The sequence below is a fragment of the Oncorhynchus kisutch genome, unplaced genomic scaffold (genome assembly GCF_002021735.2).
Source record: "Oncorhynchus kisutch isolate 150728-3 unplaced genomic scaffold, Okis_V2 Okis06b-Okis10b_hom, whole genome shotgun sequence".
In the NCBI taxonomy this organism is placed as follows: Eukaryota; Metazoa; Chordata; class Actinopteri; order Salmoniformes; family Salmonidae; genus Oncorhynchus; species Oncorhynchus kisutch.
This window is the reverse complement of record NW_022261983.1, coordinates 20,222,319-20,246,347: the sequence shown is the minus strand read 5'-3', so window position 1 is coordinate 20,246,347 and position 24,029 is coordinate 20,222,319. Positions and strand designations below refer to the sequence as shown.

At 49.3% G+C, this 24,029-nt stretch overlaps 1 protein-coding gene across 1 annotated transcript in view; it reads right to left on the bottom strand.

The window, feature by feature from the left end:
* Window positions 1–16,616, bottom strand: part of LOC109877145 (E3 ubiquitin-protein ligase RNF216-like) — a 42,363-nt gene extending 25,747 nt beyond the window's left edge. The window contains 10 exon segments of the mRNA XM_031813774.1: window positions 250–317; window positions 4,101–4,208; window positions 5,926–6,087; window positions 8,411–8,516; window positions 9,051–9,127; window positions 9,398–9,964; window positions 9,966–11,210; window positions 13,156–13,286; window positions 13,921–14,059; window positions 16,293–16,616. Of these exon segments, the coding sequence (XP_031669634.1) occupies window positions 250–317; window positions 4,101–4,208; window positions 5,926–6,087; window positions 8,411–8,516; window positions 9,051–9,127; window positions 9,398–9,964; window positions 9,966–11,210; window positions 13,156–13,286; window positions 13,921–13,987 (2,531 nt within the window). The 5' untranslated portion in view covers window positions 13,988–14,059; window positions 16,293–16,616.
* Between the last annotated feature and the right edge of the window lie 7,413 nt (window positions 16,617–24,029).

Below are 24,029 nucleotides of genomic sequence, written 5' to 3'. Positions count from 1 at the left end.
ACCTGATAGAGAGAGATACAGGGTCAACTGACCTGGATAGAGAGAGATACAGGGTCAAACTGGACCTGAGAGAGAGAGATACAGGGTCAACTGGACCTGAGAGAGAGAGATACAGGTCAACTGGACCTGAGAGAGAGAGATACAGGGTCAACTGGACTGAGAGAGAGAGATACAGGGTCAACTGGACCTGATAGAGAGAGATACAGGGTCAACTGGACCCTGATAGAGAGAGATACAGGGTAACTGGACCTGATAGAGAGAAGATACAGGGTCAACTGGGGACCTGCATAGAGAGAGATACCAGGGTCCAACTGGACCTGATAGAGAGAGATACAGGGTCAACTGGACCTGATAGAGAGAGATACAGGGTCAACTGGACCTGATAGAGAGAGATACAGGGTCAACTGGACCTGATAGAGAGAGATACAGGGTCAACTGGACCTGATAGAGAGAGATACAGGGTCAACTGGACCTGATAGAGAGAGATACAGGGTCAACTGGACCTGATAGAGAGAGATACAGGGTCAACTGGACCTGATAGAGAGAGATACAGGGTCAACTGGACCTGATAGAGAGAGATACAGGGTCAACTGGACCTGATAGAGAGAGATACAGGGTCAACTGGACCTGATAGAGAGAGATACAGGGTCAACTGGACCTGATAGAGAGAGATACAGGGTCAACTGGACCTGATAGAGAGAGATACAGGGTCAACTGGACCTGATAGAGAGAGATACAGGGTCAACTGGACCTGATAGAGAGAGATACAGGGTCAACTGGACCTGATAGAGAGAGATACAGGGTCAACTGGACCTGATAGAGAGAGATACAGGGTCAACTGGACCTGATAGAGAGAGATACAGGGTCAACTGGACCTGATAGAGAGAGATACAGGGTCAACTGGACCTGATAGAGAGAGATACAGGGTCAACTGGACCTGATAGAGAGAGATACAGGGTCAACTGGACCCGATAGAGAGAGATACAGGGTCAACTGGACCCGATAGAGAGAGATACAGGGTCAACTGGACCCGATAGAGAGAGATACAGGGTCAACTGGACCCGATAGAGAGAGATACAGGGTCAACTGGACCCGATAGAGAGAGATACAGGGTCAACTGGACCTGATAGAGAGAGATACAGGGTTAGGGGTCAACTGGACCTGATAGAGAGAGATACAGGGTCAACTGGACCTGATAGAGAGAGATACAGGGTCAACTGGACCTGATAGAGAGAGATACAGGGTCAACTGGACCTGATAGAGAGAGATACAGGGTCAACTGGACCTGATAGAGAGAGATACAGGGTCAACTGGACCTGATAGAGAGAGATACAGGGTTAGGGGTTAACTGGACCTGATAGAGAGAGATACAGGGTCAACTGGACCTGATAGAGAGAGATACAGGGTCAACTGGACCTGATAGAGAGAGATACAGGGTCAACTGGACCTGATAGAGAGAGATACAGGGTCAACTGGACCTGATAGAGAGAGATACAGGGTCAACTGGACCTGATAGAGAGAGATACAGGGTTAGGGTTAACTGGACCTGATAGAGAGAGATACAGGGTCAACTGGACCTGATAGAGAGAGATACAGGGTCAACTGGACCTGATAGAGAGAGATACAGGGTCAACTGGACCTGATAGAGAGAGATACAGGGTCAACTGGACCTGATAGAGAGAGATACAGGGTCAACTGGACCTGAGAGAGAGAGATACAGGGTCAACTGGACCTGATAGAGAGAGATACAGGGTCAACTGGACCTGATAGAGAGAGATACAGGGTCAACTGGACCTGATAGAGAGAGATACAGGGTCAACTGGACCTGATAGAGAGAGATACAGGGTCAACTGGACCTGATAGAGAGAGATACAGGGTCAACTGGACCTGATAGAGAGAGATACAGGGTCAACTGGACCTGATAGAGAGAGATACAGGGTCAACTGGACCTGATAGAGAGAGATACAGGGTCAACTGGACCTGATAGAGAGAGATACAGGGTCAACTGGACCTGATAGAGAGAGATACAGGGTCAACTGGACCTGATAGAGAGAGTGTGTTGTGTGTAGTGTGTAGTGTGTAGTGTGTAGGGTGTAGTGTGTAGGGTGTAGTGTGTAGGGTGTAGGGTGTAGTGTGTAGGGTGTAGTGTGTAGGGTGTAGTGTGTAGGGTGTAGTGTGTAGGGTGTAGGGTGTAGGGTGTAGGGTGTAGTGTGTAGGGTGTAGTGTGTAGGGTGTAGGGTGTAGGGTGTAGGGTGTAGTGTGTAGGGTGTAGGGTGTAGTGTGTAATTTACCATGTTGATACTTGAAGTCTATATAGCAGCGTTCTGTAGGGTGTAGGGTGTAGTGTGTAGGGTGCAGGGTGTAGTGTGTAGGGTGTAGTGTGTAGGGTGTAGTGTGTAGTGTGTAGGGTGTAGGGTGTAGTGTGTAGTGTGTAGTGTGTAGGGTGTAGGGTGTAGTGTGTAGGGTGCAGGGTGTAGTGTGTAGTGTGTAGTGTGTAGGGTGTAGTGTGTAGGGTGTAGTGTGTAGTGTGTAGGGTGTAGTGTGTAGGGTGTAGTGTGTAGTGTGTAGGGTGTAGTGTGTAGGGTGTAGTGTGTAGGGTGTAGTGTGTAGGGTGTAGTGTGTAGTGTGTAGTGTGTAGGGTGTAGTGTGTAGTGTGTAGTGTGTAGTGTGTAGGGTGTAGTGTGTAGTGTGTAGTGTGTAGGGTGTAGGGTGTAGTGTGTAGGGTGTAGTGTGTAGTGTGTAGGGTGTAGTGTGTAGGGTGTAGTGTGTAGTGTGTAGGGTGTAGGGTGTAGGGTGTAGTGTGTAGGGTGTTGTGTGTAGGGTGTAGTGTGTAGGGTGTAGTGTGTAGGGTGTAGTGTGTAGGGTGTAGGGTGTAGGGTGTAGTGTGCAGTGTGTAGTGTGTAGGGTGTAGTGTGTAGGGTGTAGTGTGCAGTGTGTAGGGTGTAGGGTGTAGTGTGTAACCATGTTGATACTTGAAGTCTATATAGCAGCGTTCTGTAGGGTGTAGGGTGTAGTGTGTAGGGTGTAGTGTGTAGTGTGTAGTGTGTAGTGTGTAGGGTGTAGGGTGTTGTGTGTAGGGTGTAGTGTGTAGTGTGTAGTGTGTAGTGTGTTGTGTGTAGGGTGTAGTGTGTAGTGTGTAGTGTGTAGGGTGTAGTGTGTAGTGTGTAGTGTGTAGGGTGTAGTGTGTAGGGTGTTGTGTGTAGGGTGTAGTGTGTAGTGTGTAGGGTGTAGTGTGTAGGGTGTAGTGTGTAGGGTGTAGTGTGTAGGGTGTAGTGTGTAGGGTGTAGGGTGTAGTGTGTAGTGTGTAGGGTGTAGTGTGTAGGGTGTTGTGTGTAGGGTGTAGTGTGTAGTGTGTAGTGTGTAGTGTGTAGGGTGTTGTGTGTAGGGTGTAGTGTGTAGGGTGTAGTGTGTAGGGTGTAGGGTGCAGGGTGTAGGGTGTAGGGTGTAGTGTGTAGGGTGTAGTGTGTAGGGTGTAGTGTGTAGGGTGTAGGGTGTAGTGTGTAGGGTGTAGTGTGTAGGGTGTAGTGTGTAGTGTGTAGTGTGCAGGGTGTAGGGTGTAGGGTGTAGTGTGTAGTGTGTAGGGTGTAGTGTGTAGTGTGTAGGGTGTAGTGTGTAGTGTGTAGTGTGTAGGGTGTAGTGTGTTACCATGTTGATACTTGAAGTCTATATAGCAGCGTTCTGTGGGTGTAGTGGTGTAGGTGTTGTGTGTAGGGTGTAGGGTGTTGTGTGTAGGGTGTAGGGTGTAGGGTGTAGTGTGTAGGGTGTAGTGTGTAGGGTGTTGTGTGTAGGGTGTAGTGTGTAGGGTGTAGGGTGTAGTGTGTAGTGTGTAGGGTGTAGTGTGTAGGGTGTAGTGTGTAGGGTGTAGGGTGTAGGGTGTAGGTGTACGTGTGTAGGGTGTAGGTGTAGTGTGTAGTGTGTAGGGTGTAGGGTGTAGTGTGTAGTGTTTAGGGTGTAGGGTGTAGTGTGTTAGTGTGTAAGGGTGTAGGGTGTAGTGTGTAGTGTGTAGGGTGTGTAGGGTGTAGTGTGTAGTGTGTAGGGTGTAGGGTGTAGTGTGTAGTGTGTAGTGTGTAGGGTGTAGTGTGTAGGGTGTAGTGTGTTACATGTTGATACTTAAGTCTACATAGCAGCGTTCTGCAGTCTGTCTCCTGCGTCGTCTTCTTCTCTAACGACTCAGAGTCTTGAAACTGCTTCACCGCTTCACATAAGGCCTGAAACACACAGAGAGACGCCGGAGTGAGGCCTGAAACACACAGAGAGACACGCCGAGTGAGGCCTGAAACACACAGAGAGACACGCCGAGTGAGGCCTGAAACACACAGAGAGACACGCCGAGTGAGGCCTGAAACACACAGAGAGACACGCCGAGTGAGGCCTGAAACACACAGAGAGACGCCGAGTGAGGCCTGAAACACACAGAGAGACACGCCGAGTGAGGCCTGAAACACACAGAGAGACGCCGAGTGAGGCCTGAAACACACAGAGAGACGCCGAGTGAGGCCTGAAACACACAGAGAGACGCCGAGTGAGGCCTGAAACACACAGAGAGACGCCGAGTGAGGCCTGAAACACACAGAGAGACACGCCGAGTGAGGCCTGAAACACACAGAGAGACGCCGAGTGAGGCCTGAAACACACAGAGAGACGCCGAGTGAGGCCTGAAACACACAGAGAGACGCCGAGTGAGGCCTGAAACACACAGAGAGACGCCGAGTGAGGCCTGAAACACACAGAGAGACACGCCGAGTGAGGCCTGAAACACACAGAGAGACGCCGAGTGAGGCTTGAAACACGCAGAGAGACACGCCGAGTGAGGCCTGAAACACACAGAGAGACGCCGAGTGAGGCCTGAAACACACAGAGAGACACGCCGAGTGAGGCCTGAAACACACAGAGAGACGCCGAGTGAGGCCTGAAACACACAGAGAGACACGCCGAGTGAGGCCTGAAACACACAGAGAGACGCCGAGTGAGGCCTGAAACACACAGAGAGACGCCGAGTGAGGCCTGAAACACACAGAGAGACGCCGAGTGAGGCCTGAAACACACAGAGAGACGCCGAGTGAGGCCTGAAACACACAGAGAGACACGCCGAGTGAGGCCTGAAACACACAGAGAGACGCCGAGTGAGGCCTGAAACACACAGAGAGACGCCGAGTGAGGCCTGAAACACACAGAGACACGCCGAGTGAGGCCTGAAACACACAGAGAGAGACGCCGAGCGGGGCCTGAAACGCAGAGACACGCCGAGCGGGGCCTGAAACACAGAGAGAGACACGCCGAGTGAGGCCTGAAACACACAGAGAGACACGCCGAGTGAGGCCTGAAACACACACAGAGAGACGGCGAGTGAGGCCTGAAACACAGAGAGAGATGCCGAGTGAGGCCTGAAACACACAGAGAGAGAGACGGCGAGTGAGGCCTGAAACACACAGAGAGAGAGACGGCGAGTGAGGCCTGAAACACACAGAGAGAGACACGCCGAGTGAGGCCTGAAACACAGAGAGAGAGAGACACGCCGAGTGAGGCCTGAAACACACAGAGAGAGATGCCGAGTGAGGCCTGAAACACACAGAGAAAGACACGCCGAGTGAGGCCTGAAACACACAGAGAAAGACACGCCGAGTGAGGCCTGAAACACAGAGAGAGATGCCGAGTGAGGCCTGAAACACACAGAGAGAGATGCCGAGTGAGGCCTGAAACACACAGAGAGAGAGGGCGAGTGAGGCCTGAAACACACAGAGAGACACACCGAGTGAGGCCTGAAACACACAGAGAGAGAGACACGCCGAGAGAGGCCTGAAACACAGAGAGACACGCAGAGTGAGGCCTGAAACACACAGAGAGAGATGCCGAGTGAGGTCTGAAACACACAGAGAGAGATGCCGAGTGAGGCCTGACAGACACAGAGACAGACGGCGAGCGAACCTTGCGTGTGATTGCGTAGTGCCCCTTCATGGCGTTGAGGCTCCATTTGATGTCCTGACAGGAAATCATCCTGAAGTCTCCCATCAAGAGGTCAGCTGCCTGCATCGCCGCCTCAGAACCCACCTGACCTAACGACCCGTAGTCAAACAGGTCCTCTGCAGACTACAGAGAGAGAGAGACAGGGCTAACACTAGGGACAGGGGCATTTAGAGAGACAGGACTAACACTAGGGACAGGGGCGTTTAGAGAGACAGGACTAACACTAGGGACAGGGGCGTTTAGAGAGACAGGACTAACACTAGGGATGGGGGCATTTAGAGAGACAGGACTAACACTAGGGATGGGGGGCGTTTAGAGAGACAGGACTAACACTAGGGATGGGGGGCGTTTAGAGAGACAGGACTAACACTAGGGATGGAGGGCGTTTAGAGAGACAGGACTAACACTAGGGATGGGGGGGGCGTTTAGAGAGACAGGACTAACACTAGGGATGGGGGGCGTTTAGAGAGACAGGACTAACACTAGGGACAGGGGCGTTTAGAGAGACAGGACTAACACTAGGGATGGGGGGGGCGTTTCAACAGAGAGACAGGACTAACACTAGGGATGGGGGCATTTAGAGAGACAGGACTAACACTAGGGATGGGGGGCGTTTAGAGAGACAGGACTAACACTAGGGATGGGGGGCGTTTAGAGAGACAGGACTAACACTAGGGATGGAGGGCGTTTAGAGAGACAGGACTAACACTAGGGATGGGGGGGGCGTTTAGAGAGACAGGACTAACACTAGGGACAGGGGCGTTTAGAGAGACAGGACTAACACTAGGGTGGGGGGCGTTTAGAGAGACAGGACTAACACTAGGGATGGGGGGCGTTTAGAGAGACAGGACTAACACTAGGGATGGGGGGGCGTTTAGAGAGACAGGACTAACACTAGGGATGGGGGGCGTTTAGAGAGACAGGACTAACACTAGGGATGGGGGGCGTTTAGAGAGACAGGACTAACACTAGGGACAGGGGCATTTAGAGAGACAGGACTAACACTAGGAATGGGGGGGGCGTTTAGAGAGACAGGACTAACACTAGGGATGGGGGGCGTTTAGAGAGACAGGACTAACACTAGGAATGGGGGGGGCGTTTAGAGAGACAGGACTAACACTAGGGATGGGGGGCGTTTAGAGAGACAGGACTAACACTAGGGATGGGGGGGCGTTTAGAGAGACAGGACTAACACTAGGGATGGGGGGCGTTTAGAGAGACAGGACTAACACTAGGGATGGGGGGCGTTTAGAGAGACAGGACTAACACTAGGGATGGGGGGGGCGTTTAGAGAGACAGGACTAACACTAGGGATGGGGGGCGTTTCAACAGAGAGACAGGACTAACACTAGGGATGGGGGGCGTTTAGAGAGACAGGACTAACACTAGGGATGGGGGGGCGTTTAGAGAGACAGGACTAACACTAGGGATGGGGGGCGTTTCAACAGAGAGACAGGACTAACACTAGGGATGGGGGGCATTTAGAGAGACAGGACTAACACTAGGGATGGGGGGGCGTTTCAACAGAGAGACAGGACTAACACTAGGGATGGGGGGCGTTTCAAATCATTTAACTAGTCCAATAGGGAAATGATTTTGTATGAGAGATGGGAGCGCAGTGGAACAGTCCGGAAGGAGACACCAAGAAATGCAGTAGCCAAACCAACACTCGATGCTATTCCTCATCCACATAACAGTGTCTTGACTGGAGAAGCCCAGAGGCTAAATGAGGCCAAATGCTTTCTCTTTCTAATAAACGGGGAACACCTCATGAAAAACGAAATTCAAAAGTTTAGCCTTCTATTGAATTGAGATATGAAATGTCATGGTATAATCACTATATGTAACAATGTCCCATTGGTATTTTAATTTAATTTATAAAATGCCTTTTCATTGCTAAAATTGGCCTATAATTTGTTCTCAAAAGTGAATACTCATAGCCTCCCGAAGTGGCCCAGTGGTCTAAGACACGGCATGGCAGCGCTAGCTGTGCCACTAGAGATTCTGGGTTCGAGTCCAGGCTCTGTCGCAGCCAGCCGCGACCGGAAAGACACAATTGGCCCAGTGTCGTCCGGGTTAGGGGAGGGTTTGGCAAGAAGGGATGTTCTCTAGCGACTCCTGTGACATCGCCAGGTGTTCGGTGTTTGCTTCCGGGATAAAACGCGCATTGTGTCCTTGGCTGGCTAGTGTTTCGGAGGACGCATGGCTCTCGACCGTCGCCTCTCCCACACAGGGTTAACACACGTCCCTACCTGTGAGTTGTCGTTGTATTGTAATAATAATGTCTGTAGGGATACTGAATAACCCGAGGCCCATCCCTAGCTAACACACAGGGTTCACACACGTCCCTACCTGTGAGTTGTATTGTAATATTAATGTCTGTAGGGATACTGAATAACCCGAGGCCCATTCCTAGCTAACACACAGGGTTAACACACGTCCCTACCTGTGAGTTGTCGTTGCAGGGTTCCAGTAGCATGCTGCTCGGAGCCGCGGAGGCTGAACTCTCTCTCTGAGGGAAGGCTGGGTTCTCCAGCAACATGTTACAGATACTGGACACAGACACTCACAGGTTAAATACACCGACACAGATATCAGACAGTTACAGAATGCTGGTACAGATCTCTCACACACAGAGAGAGAGGAGAGAAAACTAAATAGCAGGAGTTTTATATTTTAGTCATTTAGCTCTTATCTAGAACAAGGTGAGACAACCACAGACAACCATATTTCACAGTCAGTCATGGAGATAGTTGTAGTTCTAACAGATTGGGAACTTTCAGGTCAGTGGTAGTCATGGAGATAGTTGTAGTTCTAACAGATTGAGATTCTTTCAGGTCAGTGGTAGTCATGGAGATAGTTGTAGTTCTAACAGATTGGGATCTTTCAGGTCAGTGGTAGTCATGGAGATAGTTGTAGTTCTAACAGATTGAGATTCTTTCAGGTCAGTGGTAGTCATGGAGAAAGTTGTAGTTCTAACAGATTGGGATCTTTCAGGTCAGTGGTAGTCATGGAGATAGTTGTAGTTCTAACAGATTGGGATCTTTCAGGTCAGTGGTAGTCATGGAGATAGTTGTCATTCTTACACATTGAGGTCTTTCAGGTCATTGGTCTGGATCAGTTCTGCTACATAGTTCTCCTGGACATCAGGAAACAGATCCACCTGGAGAGGAGAGGAGTTATAGACATACTAGATATAACTACCCATGAGAAGTGAGGGTCGCTACCCATTAGAAGTGAGGGTCGCTACCCATTAGAAGTGAGGGTCGCTACCCATTAGAAGTGAGGGTCGCTACCCATTAGAAGTGAGGGTCGCTACCCATTAGAAGTGAGGGTCGCTACCCATTAGAAGTGAGGGTCGCTACCCATTAGAAGTGAGGGTCGCTACCCATTAGAAGTGAGGGTCACTACCAGTCATGTCTGTACGACTCACCACTCCTCTGACCAGTGCTCTAACGTGGGGCTGCAGCTGAGGTGTCTCTGGTCCCTGGACTTCCTGTTGGTCTGAGGGACCTGCCCTCTCCTCCGCTGTCCTGGGGACGACTGGGACGACAGGGGCTGGGACTATGGGGTTAGGGTTCAGGGGAACAGCGAGAGCTGGGATGGGGAGGGGAGGTTGAGTGGCCGGCCGGTTGACCACAACTACCACCTGTGGCTCCAGGGACAGAGGGCGGTCGTTTGTCAGCAGCGGGACTCCGGACTGGGGGTTAAGGCCCCCAAGAGTCTGGCTGCCCAGGGTGATGCGATGGCCGGTCTCTGGGGGGCCCAGACGCTCGGGGGCAGCAGCTATCAGCACGGCGGGGGCAGGGACGCCACAGGGGCCCGCAGGACACCGCTGTGGAGCAGGCACAGGCTGGGGGGCGACCTGGGGAACAGGTTGGGGATGAAGGGATCTGGGTTGTTGGATCTGGAAGGCATGGGTTAGGAGGAGAGCCTGGGGGGACAGGGGAGGCCGAGGCTGGTTGAGGGGTCCAGGGTGGAGCTGCTGTAGGGGGGATCGGGGCCGGGCATGGGGCTGAGGAGGTGCGGGGGGCTGGACCTGAGGGAGCAAAACTAACTTGACCTCCTGCAGGACAGGCCTGGTGAAGGGTTGATGTCTGGTCTGGGTTGAGGTGGATGGGGCGGAGGTGTCTCTGTACTGTGAGGTGGATGGGGCGGAGATGTCTCGGTCTCTGTACTGTGAGGTGGATGGGGCGGAGATGTCTCGGTCTCTGTACTGTGAGGTGGATGGGGCGGAGGTGTCTCTGTACTGTGAGGTGGATGGGGCGGAGGTGTCTCGGTCTCTGTACTGCGAGGTGGTTGGGGCGGAGATGTCTCGGTCTCTGTACTGTGAGGTGGATGGGGCAGAGGTGTCTCCGTCTCTGTACTGTGAGGTGGATGGGGCGGAGGCGTCTCTGTACTGTGAGGTGGATGGGGCGGAGGCGTCCCGGTCTCTGTACTGTGAGGTGGATGGGGCGGAGGTGTCTCGGTCTCTGTACTGTGAGGTGGATGGGGCGGAGGTGTCTCCGTCTCTGTACTGTGAGGTGGATGGGGCGGAGGTGTCTCCGTCTCTGTACTGTGAGGTGGATGGGGCGGAGATGTCTCCGTCTCTGTACTGTGAGGTGGATGGGGCGGAGGTGTCTCCGTCTCTGTACTGTGAGGTGGATGGGGCGGAGGTGTCTCGGTCTCTGTACTGTGAGGTGGATGGGGCGGAGGTGTCTCTGTACTGTGAGGTGGATGGGGCGGAGGCGTCTCGGTCTCTGTACTGTGAGGTGGATGGGGCGGAGGCGTCTCGGTCTCTGTACTGTGAGGTGGATGGGGCGGAGGCGTCTCGGTCTCTGTACTGTGAGGTGGATGGGGCGGAGGTGTCTCTGTACTGTGAGGTGGATGGGGCGGAGGTGTCTCTGTACTGTGAGGTCGATGGGGCGGAGGTGTCTCTGTACTGTGAGGTGGATGGGGCGGAGGCGTCTCGGTCTCTGTACTGTGAGGTGGATGGGGCGGAGGCGTCTCGGTCTCTGTACTGTGAGGTGGATGGGGCGGAGGCGTCTCGGTCTCTGTACTGTGAGGTGGATGGGGGCGGAGGCGTCCCGGTCTCTGTACTGTGAGGTGGATGGGGCGGTGATGTCTCTGTACTGTGAGGTGGGTGGAAGGGGTGCAGTCCGATGACCGTCAACCTCTTTTAGCTCTATGATTGGTCCATCGCCTTCAGAAGCCACACCCCACAGTGCTGCTGGACGAATCACACGTCGCCGGGCAGGATTCAGGGGCTGGAGAGAGAGAAAGAGAAGATGGGAGAGAGAGAAAGAGAGGAGGGGAGAGAGAGAAAGAGAAGATGGGAGAGAGAGAAAGAGAAGATGGGAGAGAGAGAAAGAGAAGATGGGAGAGAGAGAAAGAGAAGATGGGAGAGAGAGAAAGAGAGGAGGGGAGAGAGAGAAAGAGAGGAGGGGAGAGAGAGAAAGAGAGGAGGGGAGAGAGAGAAAGAGAGGAGGGGAGAGAGAGAAAGAGAAGATGGGAGAGAGATAAAGAGAGGAGGGGAGAGAGAGAAAGAGAGGAGGGGAGAGAGAGAAAGAGAGGAGGGGAGAGAGTGAAAGAGAGGAGGGGAGAGAGAGAAAGAGAAGATGGGAGAGAGAAGATGGGAGAGAGAGAAAGAGAAGATGGGAGAGAGAGAGAGAAAGAGAGGAGGGGAGAGAGAGAAAGAGAGGAGGGGAGAGAGAGAAAGAGAGGAGGGGAGAGAGAGAAAGAGAGAGAGGACAGGTGGTTAGGACAGACACACAGTGTTAAGAGACTAGACACGGGTCACCTAGTCAGCTCCAAACCTATCCCAAGTCAGGGGTTAGAGGTCAAGGTTGGGATGCTAACCATTAACCGGTCAGGCGCTGAAAGAGCGCGAGAGGAGGAGGAGGAGCCTCCCAGCTTCATATTGATTAACAAGAGGAGGAGGAGCCTCCCAGCTTCATATTGATTAACAAGAGGAGGAGGAGCCTCCCTGCTTCATATTGATTAACAAGGAGCCTCCCAGCTTCATATTGATTAACAAGAGGAGGAGGAGCCTCCCAGCTTCATATTGATTAACAAGAGGAGCCTCCCAGCTTCCTATTGATTAACAAGAGGAGCCTCCCAGCTTCATATTGATTAACAAGAGGAGGAGGAGCCTCCCAGCTTCATATTGATTAACAAGAGGAGGAGGAGCCTCCCAGCTTCATATTGATTAACAAGAGGAGCCTCCCAGCTTCATATTGATTAACAAGAGGAGGAGGAGCCTCCCAGCTTCATATTGATTAACAAGAGGAGCCTCCCAGCTTCATATTGATTAACAAGAGGAGGAGCCTCCCAGCTTCATATTGATTAACAAGAGGAGCCTCCCAGCTTCCTATTGATTAACAAGAGGAGCCTCCCAGCTTCCTATTGATTAACAAGAGGAGGAGCCTCCCAGCTTCATATTGATTAACAAGAGGAGGAGCCTCCCAGCTTCATATTGATTAACAAGAGGAGGAGCCTCCCAGCTTCATATTGATTAACAAGAGGAGCCTCCCAGCTTCATATTGATTAACAAGAGGAGCCTCCCAGCTTCATATTGATTAACAAGAGGAGCCTCCCAGCTTCATATTGATTAACAAGAGGAGCCTCCCAGCTTCATATTGATTAACAAGAGGAGCCTCCCAGCTTCATATTGATTAACAAGAGGAGCCTCCCAGCTTCATATTGATTAACAAGAGGAGCCTCCCAGCTTCATATTGATTAACAAGAGGAGCCCCCCAGCTTCATATTGACAGGGGCTAGTTCATTACAGTCGTGCTGTGAGCTGTGAGACGATTGGCTTGCACTGTTGCCTCTTTCAATTAGGCTCTAACATAAGCTAACGTAACCGTTAGTAACCGGTTAATGAGGGTCGAATCGTCGGCAGGAAAATTGACCAACATTTGCATCCCTAGTTAAAGGTCAGGGATGTTAGATTAAGTATTTAGAGGTCAGGGGTTAAAGGTTACCAGTAGTATGCTATCATCATCATCAGGCTGGTCAGACACCAGGACAGGGTGAGAGGTCAGAGGTTACTTCTAGTATGCTGACATCATCATCATCGTCCGGTTTGTCAGAAACCAGGACAGGGTGAGAGGTCAGGGGTTTAAAGGTTACCTCTAGTATGCTGACGTCATCATCGTCAGGTTTGTCAGAAACCAGGACAGGGTGAGAGGTCAGGGGTTTAAAGGTTACCTCTAGTATGCTGACGTCATCATCGTCAGGTTTGTCAGAAACCAGGACAGGACTATTGGGGTCCAGAGGAACCGGCTCCTCGTCAGAGTCATCTGATATGGTGATGAAGTTCCTCCTGCGTGCCCGACGACCTACACACACACACACACACACACACACACACACACACACACACACACACACACACAGTTATCTGAAGCCTGTGTATGCTCTTGCCTTGGCTTCAGAACCCCCCCCACCCTGCTTGTGCTGTACCTCGGCTTCAGAACCCCCCCCCCCCCCCCCCCGCTTGTGCTGTACCTTGGCTTCAGAACCCCCCCCCCCCCCCCTGCTTGTGCTGTACCTCAGATTCACAACCCCCCCCCCTGCTTGTGCTGTACCTCGGCTTCAGAACCCCCCCCCCCTGCTTGTGCTGTACCTCGGCTTCAGAACCCCCCCCCCCCCCGCTTGTGCTGTACCTCGGCTTCAGAACCCCCCCCCCTGTTTGTGCTGTACCTCGGCTTCAGAACCCCCCCCCCCCCCCTGCTTGTGCTGTACCTCGGCTTCAGAACCCCCCACGCTGCTTGTGCTGTACCTCGGCTTCAGAACCCCCCCCCCCCCCCTGCTTGTGCTGTACCTCGGCTTCAGAACCCCCCCCCTGCTTGTGCTGTACCTTGGCTTCAGAACCCCCCCCCCCCCTGCTTGTGCTGTACCTCGGCTTCAGAACACCCCCCCCCTGCTTGTGCTGTACCTCGGCTTCAGACCCCCCCCCTGCTTGTGCTGTACCTTGGCTGCGGTGGATGTTGAAGCTGGCCAGGACGATGACGTCATCGTCGTCAGGTCTGTCCGCCATAGTCAATCACACTGCCTGGGTGACACGCTGCTCACAGACACACACTGACCAACAACACTCGACACCATCCCCCTACCACACACACACACAGACACACAGTTAATACCCTGTACTGTTCTGACAGACAGGACCCATTATATACCCCAACACACACAGTTAATACCCTGTACTGTTCTGACAGACAGGACCCATTATATACCCCAACACCACCCCAACACACACAGTTAATACCCTGTACTGTTCTGACAGACAGGACCCATTATATACCCCAACACCACCCCAACACACACAGTTAATACCCTGTACTGTTCTGACAGACAGGACCCATTATATACCCCAACACACACAGTTAATACCCTGTACTGTTCTGACAAACAGGACCCATTATATACCCCAACACACACAGTTAATACCCTGTACTGTTCTGACAGACAGGACCCATTATATACCCCAACACACACAGTTAATACCCTGTACTGTTCTGACAAACAGGACCCATTATATACCCCAACACACAGTTAATACCCTGTACTGTTCTGACAGACAGGACCCATTATATACCCCAACACACACAGTTAATACCCTGTACTGTTCTGACAGACAGGACCCATTATATACACCAACACACACAGTTAATACCCTGTACTGTTCTGACAGACAGGACCCATTATATAACCCATTATATACCCCAACACACAGTTAATACCCTGTACTGTTCTGACAGACAGGACCCATTATATACCCCAACACACACAGTTAATACCCTGTACTGTTCTGACAGACAGGACCCATTATATACCCCAACACCACCCCAACACACACAGTTAATACCCTGTACTGTTCTGACAGACAGCACCCATTATATACCCCAACACCACCCCAACACACACAGTTAATACCCTGTACTGTTCTGACAGACAGGACCCATTATATAACCCATTATATACCCCAACACACACAGTTAATACCCTGTACTGTTCTGACAGACAGGACCCATTATATACCCCAACACACACAGTTAATACCCTGTACTGTTCTGACAGACAGGACCCATTATATACCCCAACACACACAGTTAATACCCTGTACTGTTCTGACAGACAGGACCCATTATATACCCCAACACACACAGTTAATACCCTGTACTGTTCTGACAGACAGGACCCATTATATAACCCATTATATACCCCAACACACACAGTTAATACCCTGTACTGTTCTGACAGACAGGACCCATTATATACACCAACACACACAGTTAATACCCTGTACTGTTCTGACAGACAGGACCCATTATATAACCCATTATATACCCCAACACCACCCCAACACACACGGCAGAGATGTCAAGGTGCAGGACAAGTGTATGTAGAGAAACAGTTAACTCGATAGGCTTGGAGTTGACTGCAGTAGCTAACAGCAACTCAGCGGATGAGGTTGTTTGGTTGCTGAATCTGGGCTGTCGTTAGCTAACGTTAGTATTTTGGGGGGTCGACAAAACTTTGAACTCGGTTCTAAAACTTTTTTGTAGCCAACTTAGGTAGCTGACGATAGTTGAAAAATGAGGAATGTAGTTAGTTAACGTTAGATAAGGGTGTGTTTGTATGAGTTAACGTTACCTAACTAGTAAGTTAGCTGGAGTTGTCCAAGTTTCAGGCTAACTTGCTAAACAAGTTCAACAGGAGAAAGTTGTCAGTCTCCAGCTGGAAGTTTATCAAAAAGCCCAACTAGTTAACTACATCAACTTGAACTAACTAACTAACGTTAGTACTAACGTTACTAGGTAAGTTAGTTAACATTTAGTACCACATACGTATCTTTAATTACACCTGTAACGTTACAGAGACAGCTAGCTAGCAAGCTAACTAACTACTGTTATAGGTTACTAACCTTAGTCAACTATATAGTACTGTACTAGTTAACTATTAGTTAGTTACTAGCGTTTGTCAACTATATAGTACTGTACTAGTTAACTATTAGTTAGTTACTAACGTTAGTCAACTATATAGTACTGTACTAGTTAACTATTAGTTAGTTACTAACGTTAGTCAACTATATAGTACTGTACTAGTTAACTATTAGTTAGTTACTAACGTTAGTCAACTATATAGTACTGTACTAGTTAACTATTAGTTAGTTACTAACGTTAGTCAACTATATAGTACTGTACTAGTTAACGTTAGCAAACAGAAGTAAGGTTAAAGAAACATCAATGACAAACATTGTTTTTAAAAACATAGTTAGTTAATAAAATAAGACAAGAAAAACACATTTTTTCTATATGCTGTTGAGGTTGTCACTTTACCTGAGTGTTCACTGGCGGAGTTGGCCGTGATTTCTCATGTTGGCTTGCACTTTCTGTTTGGGCTAACCTAGCTAGCCTAGCTAGCTTAACGACAGACCAATAATCGCTACCCGTTTATACTTCGAATGACCTACTTATTAACCAGTTATATATCTAATAAGCTAGCTATGTAATAATTAACAAAACGCTGTATATAGGTCGTTCAATCTCATAACTCGGATGTTATTGAATGTCCCAAACAACAACAAAACAACATTCAAATATTTGGCTAACAAACGAACATAACCGGAAATCGAAAACAACCTACCACTAAATCAAGACTGGCAACGTCACATTCACGGACATCTGCGCAGCAGGCTGGGGGATGTAGTTCTATCAGATTTTTTGTTGTTGTTGTAGTTTAGTCAATTATATTAGCCGATGTTCGAGAATATCAAAACCGTAATATATCATGGGTGAATTGTGACTGATTGATCTACAAATATTAAGGAGTAGTTATTGTAAGATGCAAGGTGATTTGTTGATCAGGTCTGTCGCCTGCACTTGTCTGCTGCAATGTCGAACTAGCCCAATGGGCACTCTCCTCTGCCCAGACGTTGCTGAAGCATGGATGTCCAGGTACCAGTACATCCTGGTAGGAGCTGTGGTACCAGTATGTCCTGGTAGGAGCTGTGGTACCAGGATGTCCTGGTAGGAGCTGTGGTACCAGGATGTCCTGGTAGGAGCTGTGGTACCAGGATGTCCTGGTAGGAGCTGTGGTACCAGTATGTCCTGGTAGGAGCTGTGGTACCAGGATGTCCTGGTAGGAGCTGTGGTACCAGTATGTCCTGGTAGGAGCTGTGGTACCAGTATGTCCTGGTAGGAGCTGTGGTACTAGTATGTCCAGGTAGGAGCTGTGGTACCAGGATGTCCTGGTAGGAGCTGTGGTACCAGTATGTCCCGAAACGGACTTTCAGCTCCCTCCAATGATTCTCTATTGGGTTCAGGTCTGTAGACTGGCTAGGCCACTCCAGGACCTCGAGATGCTTCTTACGGAGCCACTCCTTAGTTGCCCTGGCTGTGTGTTTCGGGTCATTGTCATGCTGGAAGACCCAGCCATGACCCATCTTCAATGCTCTTACTGATCTCGCAAGATCTCGCGATAGATGGCCCCATCCATCCTCCCCTCAATACCGTGCAGTCGTCCTGTCCCCTTTGCAGAAAAGCATCCCCAAAGAATGAGGTTTCCACCTCCATGCTTCACGGTTGGGATGGTGTTCTTGGGGTTGTACTCATCCTTCTTCTTCCTCCAAACACGGCGAGTGGAGTTTAGACCAAAAAGCTCTATTTTTGTCTCAGACCATATGACCTTCTCCCATTCCTCCTCTGGATCATCCAGATGGTCATTGGCAAACTTCAGACGGGCCAGGACATGCGCTGGCTTGAGCAGGGGGACCTTGCATGCGCTGCAGGATTTTAATCCACGACGGCATAGTGTGTTACTAATGGTTTTCTTTGAGACTGTGGTCCCAGCTCTCTTCAGGTCATTGACCATGTCCTGCCGTGTAGTTCTGGGCTGATCCCTCACCTTCCTCATGATCATTGATGTCCCACGAGGTGAGATCTTGCATGGAGCCCCAGACCGAGGGTGACTGACCGTCATCTTGAACTTCTTCCATTTTCTAATAATTGCGCCAACAGTTGTTGCCTTCTCACCAAGCTGCTTGCCTATTGTCCTGTAGCCCAACCCTGTGCAGGTCTACAATTTTATCCCTGATGTCCTTACACAGCTCTCTGGTCTTGGCCATTGTGGAGAGATTGGAGTCTGTTTGATTGTGTGTGGACAGGTGTCTTTTATACAGGTAACGAGTTCAAACAGGTGCAGTTAATACAGGTAATGAGTGGAGAACAGGAGGGCTTCTTTAAAAAAAAACGAACAGGTCTGTGAGAGACGGAATTCTTACTGGTTGGTAGGTGATCAAATACTTATGTCATGCAATAAAATGCAAATGAACTACTTAAAAATCATAGTGATTTTCCGGATTTTTTGTTTTAGATTCCGTCTCTCACAGTTGAAGTGTACCTATGATTTTAAAAAAAATACAGACCTCCACATGCTTTGTGAGTAGGAGAACCTGTAAAATCATCAGTGTATCAAATACTTGTTCTCCCCACTGTACATATTTGTTGTTGTTTTTTGTCTCCATTTTGTGGCAAATTTTCTGTTCACTACATATGATTTTAAATGGAAGAAATATGTCAAAACAAAAAAAATTGGACATGCAAATGGGAATTTTCTGTTGACATGTACAGCACATTGCTCCAGGAATAAATGTACTGCATCCATACAAATGTCCATGTCCTTTTTCTGTGTATTATAGTATTGCATTTTCTCAGTGAACTTTGACCTACTGTTGAAATCAGTATCTAAACAGCTCAGTGTGATACACAACAGCATTCAGCTAGACAAAACGGACCTTCTGGTATAGTGCAGTAAAGCAGTCTGTGTCAACAACCAAAAAAGTGGAACAAAACTGAAATGTGTTTTTCACAAACGTTTCCAGGGTTGACTGCCATGGTGGGAAAACAACATTAAAACAACTTCCAGGGTCGACTGCCATGGTGGGAAAACAACATTAAAACATTTCCAGGGTCGACTGCCATGGTGGAAAAACAACATTAAAACGATTCCAGGGTTGACTGCCATGGTGGAAAAACAACATTAAAACGATTCAAGGGTTGACTGCCATGGTGGAAAAACAACATTAAACAACTTCCAGGGTTGACTGCCATGGTGGAAAAAAAAACATCTAAAACATTTTGACCAGTAGCCCTGTGGCACCCTCTTCTGGACAGTATTAACAGTGGTCCTAGAACAGAGCCCTGTGGCACCCCCTTCTGGACAGTATTAACAGTGGTCCTAGAACAGAGCCCTGTGGCACCCCCTTCTGGACAGTATACAACAGTGGTCCTAGAACAGAGCCCTGTGGCACCCCCTTCTGGACAGTATTAACAGTGGTCCTAGAACAGAGCCATGTGGCACCCTCTTCTGGACAGTATTAACAGTGGTCCTAGAACAGAGCCATGTGGCACCCTCTTCTGGACAGTATTAACAGTGGTCCTAGAACAGAGCCATGTGGCACCCTCTTCTGGACAGTATTAACAGTGGTCCTAGAACAGAGCCATGTGGCACCCTCTTCTGGACAGTATTAACAGTGGTCCTAGAACAGAGCCATGTGGCACCCACTTCTGGACAGTATTAACAGTGGTCCTAGAACAGAGCCCTGTGGCACCCTCTTCTGGACAGTATTAACAGTGGTCCTAGAACAGAGCCATGTGGCACCCTCTTCTGGACAGTATTAACAGTGGTCCTAGAACAGAGCCATGTGGCACCCACTTCTGGACAGTATTAACAGTGGTCCTAGAACAGAGCCCTGTGGCACCCTCTTCTGGACAGTATTAACAGTGGAAGGGATGAGGATGGAGAGAGGAGAAGGAGAAGGGATGAGGGATAAAGAGAGGCGAAGGGATGAGGATGGAGAGAGGAGAAGGAGAAGGGATGAGGGATAAAGAGAGGCGAAGGGATGAGGATGGAGAGAGGAGAAGGAGAAGGGATGAGGGATAAAGAGAGGCGAAGGGATGAGGATGAAGAGAGAGAAGGAGAAGGGATGAGGGATAAAGAGAGGCGAAGGGATGAGGATGGAGAGAGGAGAAGGAGAAGGGATGAGGATGGAGAGAGGAGAAGGGATGAGGATGGAGAGAGGAGAAGGAGAAGGGATGAGGGATAAAGAGAGGCGAAGGGATGAGGATGGAGAGAGGAGAAGGAGAAGGGATGAGGATGGAGAGAGGAGAAGGGATGAGGATGGAGAGAGGAGAAGGGATGAGGATGAAGAGAGGAGAAGGAGAAGGGATGGTGGATGAAGAGAGGAGAAGGAGAAGGGATGAGGGATGAAGAGAGGAGAAGGGATGAGGATGGAGAGAGGAGAAGGAGAAGGGATGAGGATGGAGAGAGGAGAAGGGATGAGGATGGAGAGAGGAGAAGGGATGAGGATGAAGAGAGGAGAAGGAGAAGGGATGAGGGATAAAGAGAGGCGAAGGAGAAGGGATGAGGGATAAAGAGAGGCGAAGGAGAAGGGATGAGGGATAAAGAGAGGCGAAGGGATGAGGGATAAAGAGAGGCGAAGGGATGAGGATGAAGAGAGGAGAAGGGATGGAGGATGAAGAGAGGAGAATGAGAAGGGATGAGGATGAAGAGAGGAGAAGGAGAAGGGATGGAGGATGAAGAGAGGAGAATGAGAAGGGATGAGGATGAAGAGAGGAGAAGGAGAAGGGATGGGGATGAAGAGAGGAGAAGGAGAAGGGATGAGGATGAAGAGAGAAGGAGAAGGGATGAGGATGAAGAGAGGAGAAGGGATGAATGAGGATGAAGAGAGGAGAAGGAGAAGGGATGAGGATGAAGAGAGGAGAAGGGATGAGGATGAAGAGAGGAGAAGGGATAGGGGATGAAGAGAGGAGAAGGAGAAGGGATGAGGATTTTATTTATTTTTATTTATTTCACCTTTATTTAACCAGGTAGGCAAGTTGAGAACAAGTTCTCATTTACAATTGCGACCTGGCCAAGATAAAGCAAAGCAGTTCGACAGATAAAACGACACAGAGTTACACATGGAGTAAAAACAAACATACAGTCAATAATGCAGTATAAACAAGTCTATATACAATGTGAGGTGAGAAGGGAGGTAAAGGCAAAAAAGGCCATGATGGCAAAGTAAATACAATATAGCAAGTAAAATACTGGAATGGTAGTTTTGCAATGGAAGAATGTGCAAAGTAGAAATAAAAAATAATGGGGTGCAAAGGAGCAAAATAAATAAATAAATTAAAATTAAATACAGTTGGGAAAGAGGTAGTTGTTTGGGCTAAATTATAGGTGGGCTATGTACAGGTGCAGTAATCTGTGAGCTGCTCTGACAGTTGGTGCTTAAAGCTAGTGAGGGAGATAAGTGTTTCCAGTTTCAGAGATTTTTGTAGTTCGTTCCAGTCATTGGCAGCAGAGAACTGGAAGGAGAGGCGGCCAAAGAAAGAATTGGTTTTGGGGGTGACTAGAGAGATATACCTGCTGGAGCGTGTGCTACAGGTGGGAGATGCTATGGTGACCAGCGAGCTGAGATAAGGGGGGACTTTACCTAGCAGGGTCTTGTAGATGACATGGAGCCAGTGGGTTTGGCGACGAGTATGAAGCGAGGGCCAGCCAACGAGAGCGTACAGGTCGCAATGGTGGGTAGTATATGGGGCTTTGGTGATAAAACGGATTGCACTGTGATAGACTGCATCCAATTTGTTGAGTAGGGTATTGGAGGCTATTTTGTAAATGACATCGCCAAAGTCGAGGATTGGTAGGATGGTCAGTTTTACAAGGGTATGTTTGGCAGCATGAGTGAAGGATGCTTTGTTGCGAAATAGGAAGCCAATTCTAGATTTAACTTTGGATTGGAGATGTTTGATATGGGTCTGGAAGGAGAGTTTACAGTCTAACCAGACACCTAAGTATTTGTAGTTGTCCACGTATTCTAAGTCAGAGCCGTCCAGAGTAGTGATGTTGGACAGGCGGGTAGGTGCAGGTAGCGATCGGTTGAAGAGCATGCATTTAGTTTTACTTGTATTTAAGAGCAATTGGAGGCCACGGAAGGAGAGTTGTATGGCATTGAAGCTTGCCTGGAGGGTTGTTAACACAGTGTCCAAAGAAGGGCCGGAAGTATACAGAATGGTGTCGTCTGCGTAGAGGTGGATCAGGGACTCACCAGCAGCAAGAGCGACCTCATTGATGTATACAGAGAAGAGAGTCGGTCCAAGAATTGAACCCTGTGGCACCCCCATAGAGACTGCCAGAGGTCCGGACAGCAGACCCTCCGATTTGACACACTGAACTCTATCAGAGAAGTAGTTGGTGAACCAGGCGAGGCAATCATTTGAGAAACCAAGGCTGTCGAGTCTGCCGATGAGGATATGGTGATTGACAGAGTCGAAAGCCTTGGCCAGATCAATGAATACGGCTGCACAGTAATGTTTCTTATCGATGGCGGTTAAGATATCGTTTAGGACCTTGAGCGTGGCTGAGGTGCACCCATGACCAGCTCTGAAACCGGATTGCATAGCAGAGAAGGTATGGTGAGATTCGAAATGGTCGGTAATCTGTTTGTTGACTTGGCTTTCGAAGACCTTAGAAAGGCACGGTAGGATAGATATAGGTCTGTAGCAGTTTGGGTCAAGAGTGTCCCCCCCTTTGAAGAGGGGGATGACCGCAGCTGCTTTCCAATCTTTGGGAATCTCAGACGACACGAAAGAGAGGTTGAACAGGCTAGTAATAGGGGTGGCAACAATTTCGGCAGATAATTTTAGGAAGAAAGGGTCCAGATTGTCTAGCCCGGCTGATTTGTAGGGGTCCAGATTTTGCAGCTCTTTCAGAACATCAGCTGAATGGATTTGGGAGAAGGAGAAATGGGGAAGGCTTGGGCGAGTTGCTGTTGGGGGTGCAGTGCTGTTGTCCGGGGTAGGAGTAGCCAGGTGGAAAGCATGGCCAGCCGTAGAAAAATGCTTATTGAAATTCTCAATTATGGTGGATTTATCAGTGGTGACAGTGTTTCCTATCTTCAGTGCAGTGGGCAGCTGGGAGGAGGTGTTCTTATTCTCCATGGACTTTACAGTGTCCCAGAACTTTTTTGAGTTAGTGTTGCAGGAAGCAAATTTCTGCTTGAAAAAGCTAGCCTTGGCTTTTCTAACTGCCTGTGTATAATGATTTCTAGCTTCCCTGAACAGCTGCATATCACGGGGGCTGTTCGATGCTAATGCAGAACGCCATAGGATGTTTTTGTGTTGGTTAAGGGCAGTCAGGTCTGGGGAGAACCAAGGGCTATATCTGTTCCTGGTTCTAAATTTCTTGAATGGGGCATGTTTATTTAAGATGGTTAGGAAGGCATTTAAAAAAAATATCCAGGCATCCTCTACTGACGGGATGAGATCAATATCCTTCCAGGATACCCCGGCCAGGTCGATTAGAAAGGCCTGCTCGCAGAAGTGTTTCAGGGAGCGTTTTACAGTGATGAGTGGAGGTCGTTTGACCGCTGACCCATTACGGATGCAGGCAATGAGGCAGTGATCGCTGAGATCTTGGTTGAAGACAGCAGAGGTGTATTTAGAGGGGAAGTTGGTTAGGATGATATCTATGAGGGTGCCCGTGTTTAAGGTTTTGGGGAGGTACCTGGTAGGTTCATTGATAATTTGTGTGAGATTGAGGGCATCAAGTTTAGATTGTAGGATGGCTGGGGTGTTAAGCATGTTCCAGTTTAGGTCGCCTAGCAGCACGAACTCTGAAGATAGATGGGGGGCAATCAGTTCACATATGGTGTCCAGAGCACAGCTGGGGGCAGAGGGTGGTCTATAGCAGGCGGCAACGGTGAGAGACTTGTTTTTAGAGAGGTGGATTTTTAAAAGTAGAAGTTCAAATTGTTTGGGTACAGACCTGGATATTAGGACAGAACTCTGCAGGCTATCTTTGCAGTAGATTGCAACACCGCCCCCTTTGGCAGTTCTATCTTGTCTGAAAATGTTGTAGTTTGGAATTAAAATGTCTGAGTTTTTGGTGGTCTTCCTAAGCCAGGATTCAGACACAGCTAGAACATCCGGGTTGGCAGAGTGTGCTAAAGCAGTGAATAGAACAAACTTAGGGAGGAGGCTTCTAATGTTAACATGCATGAAACC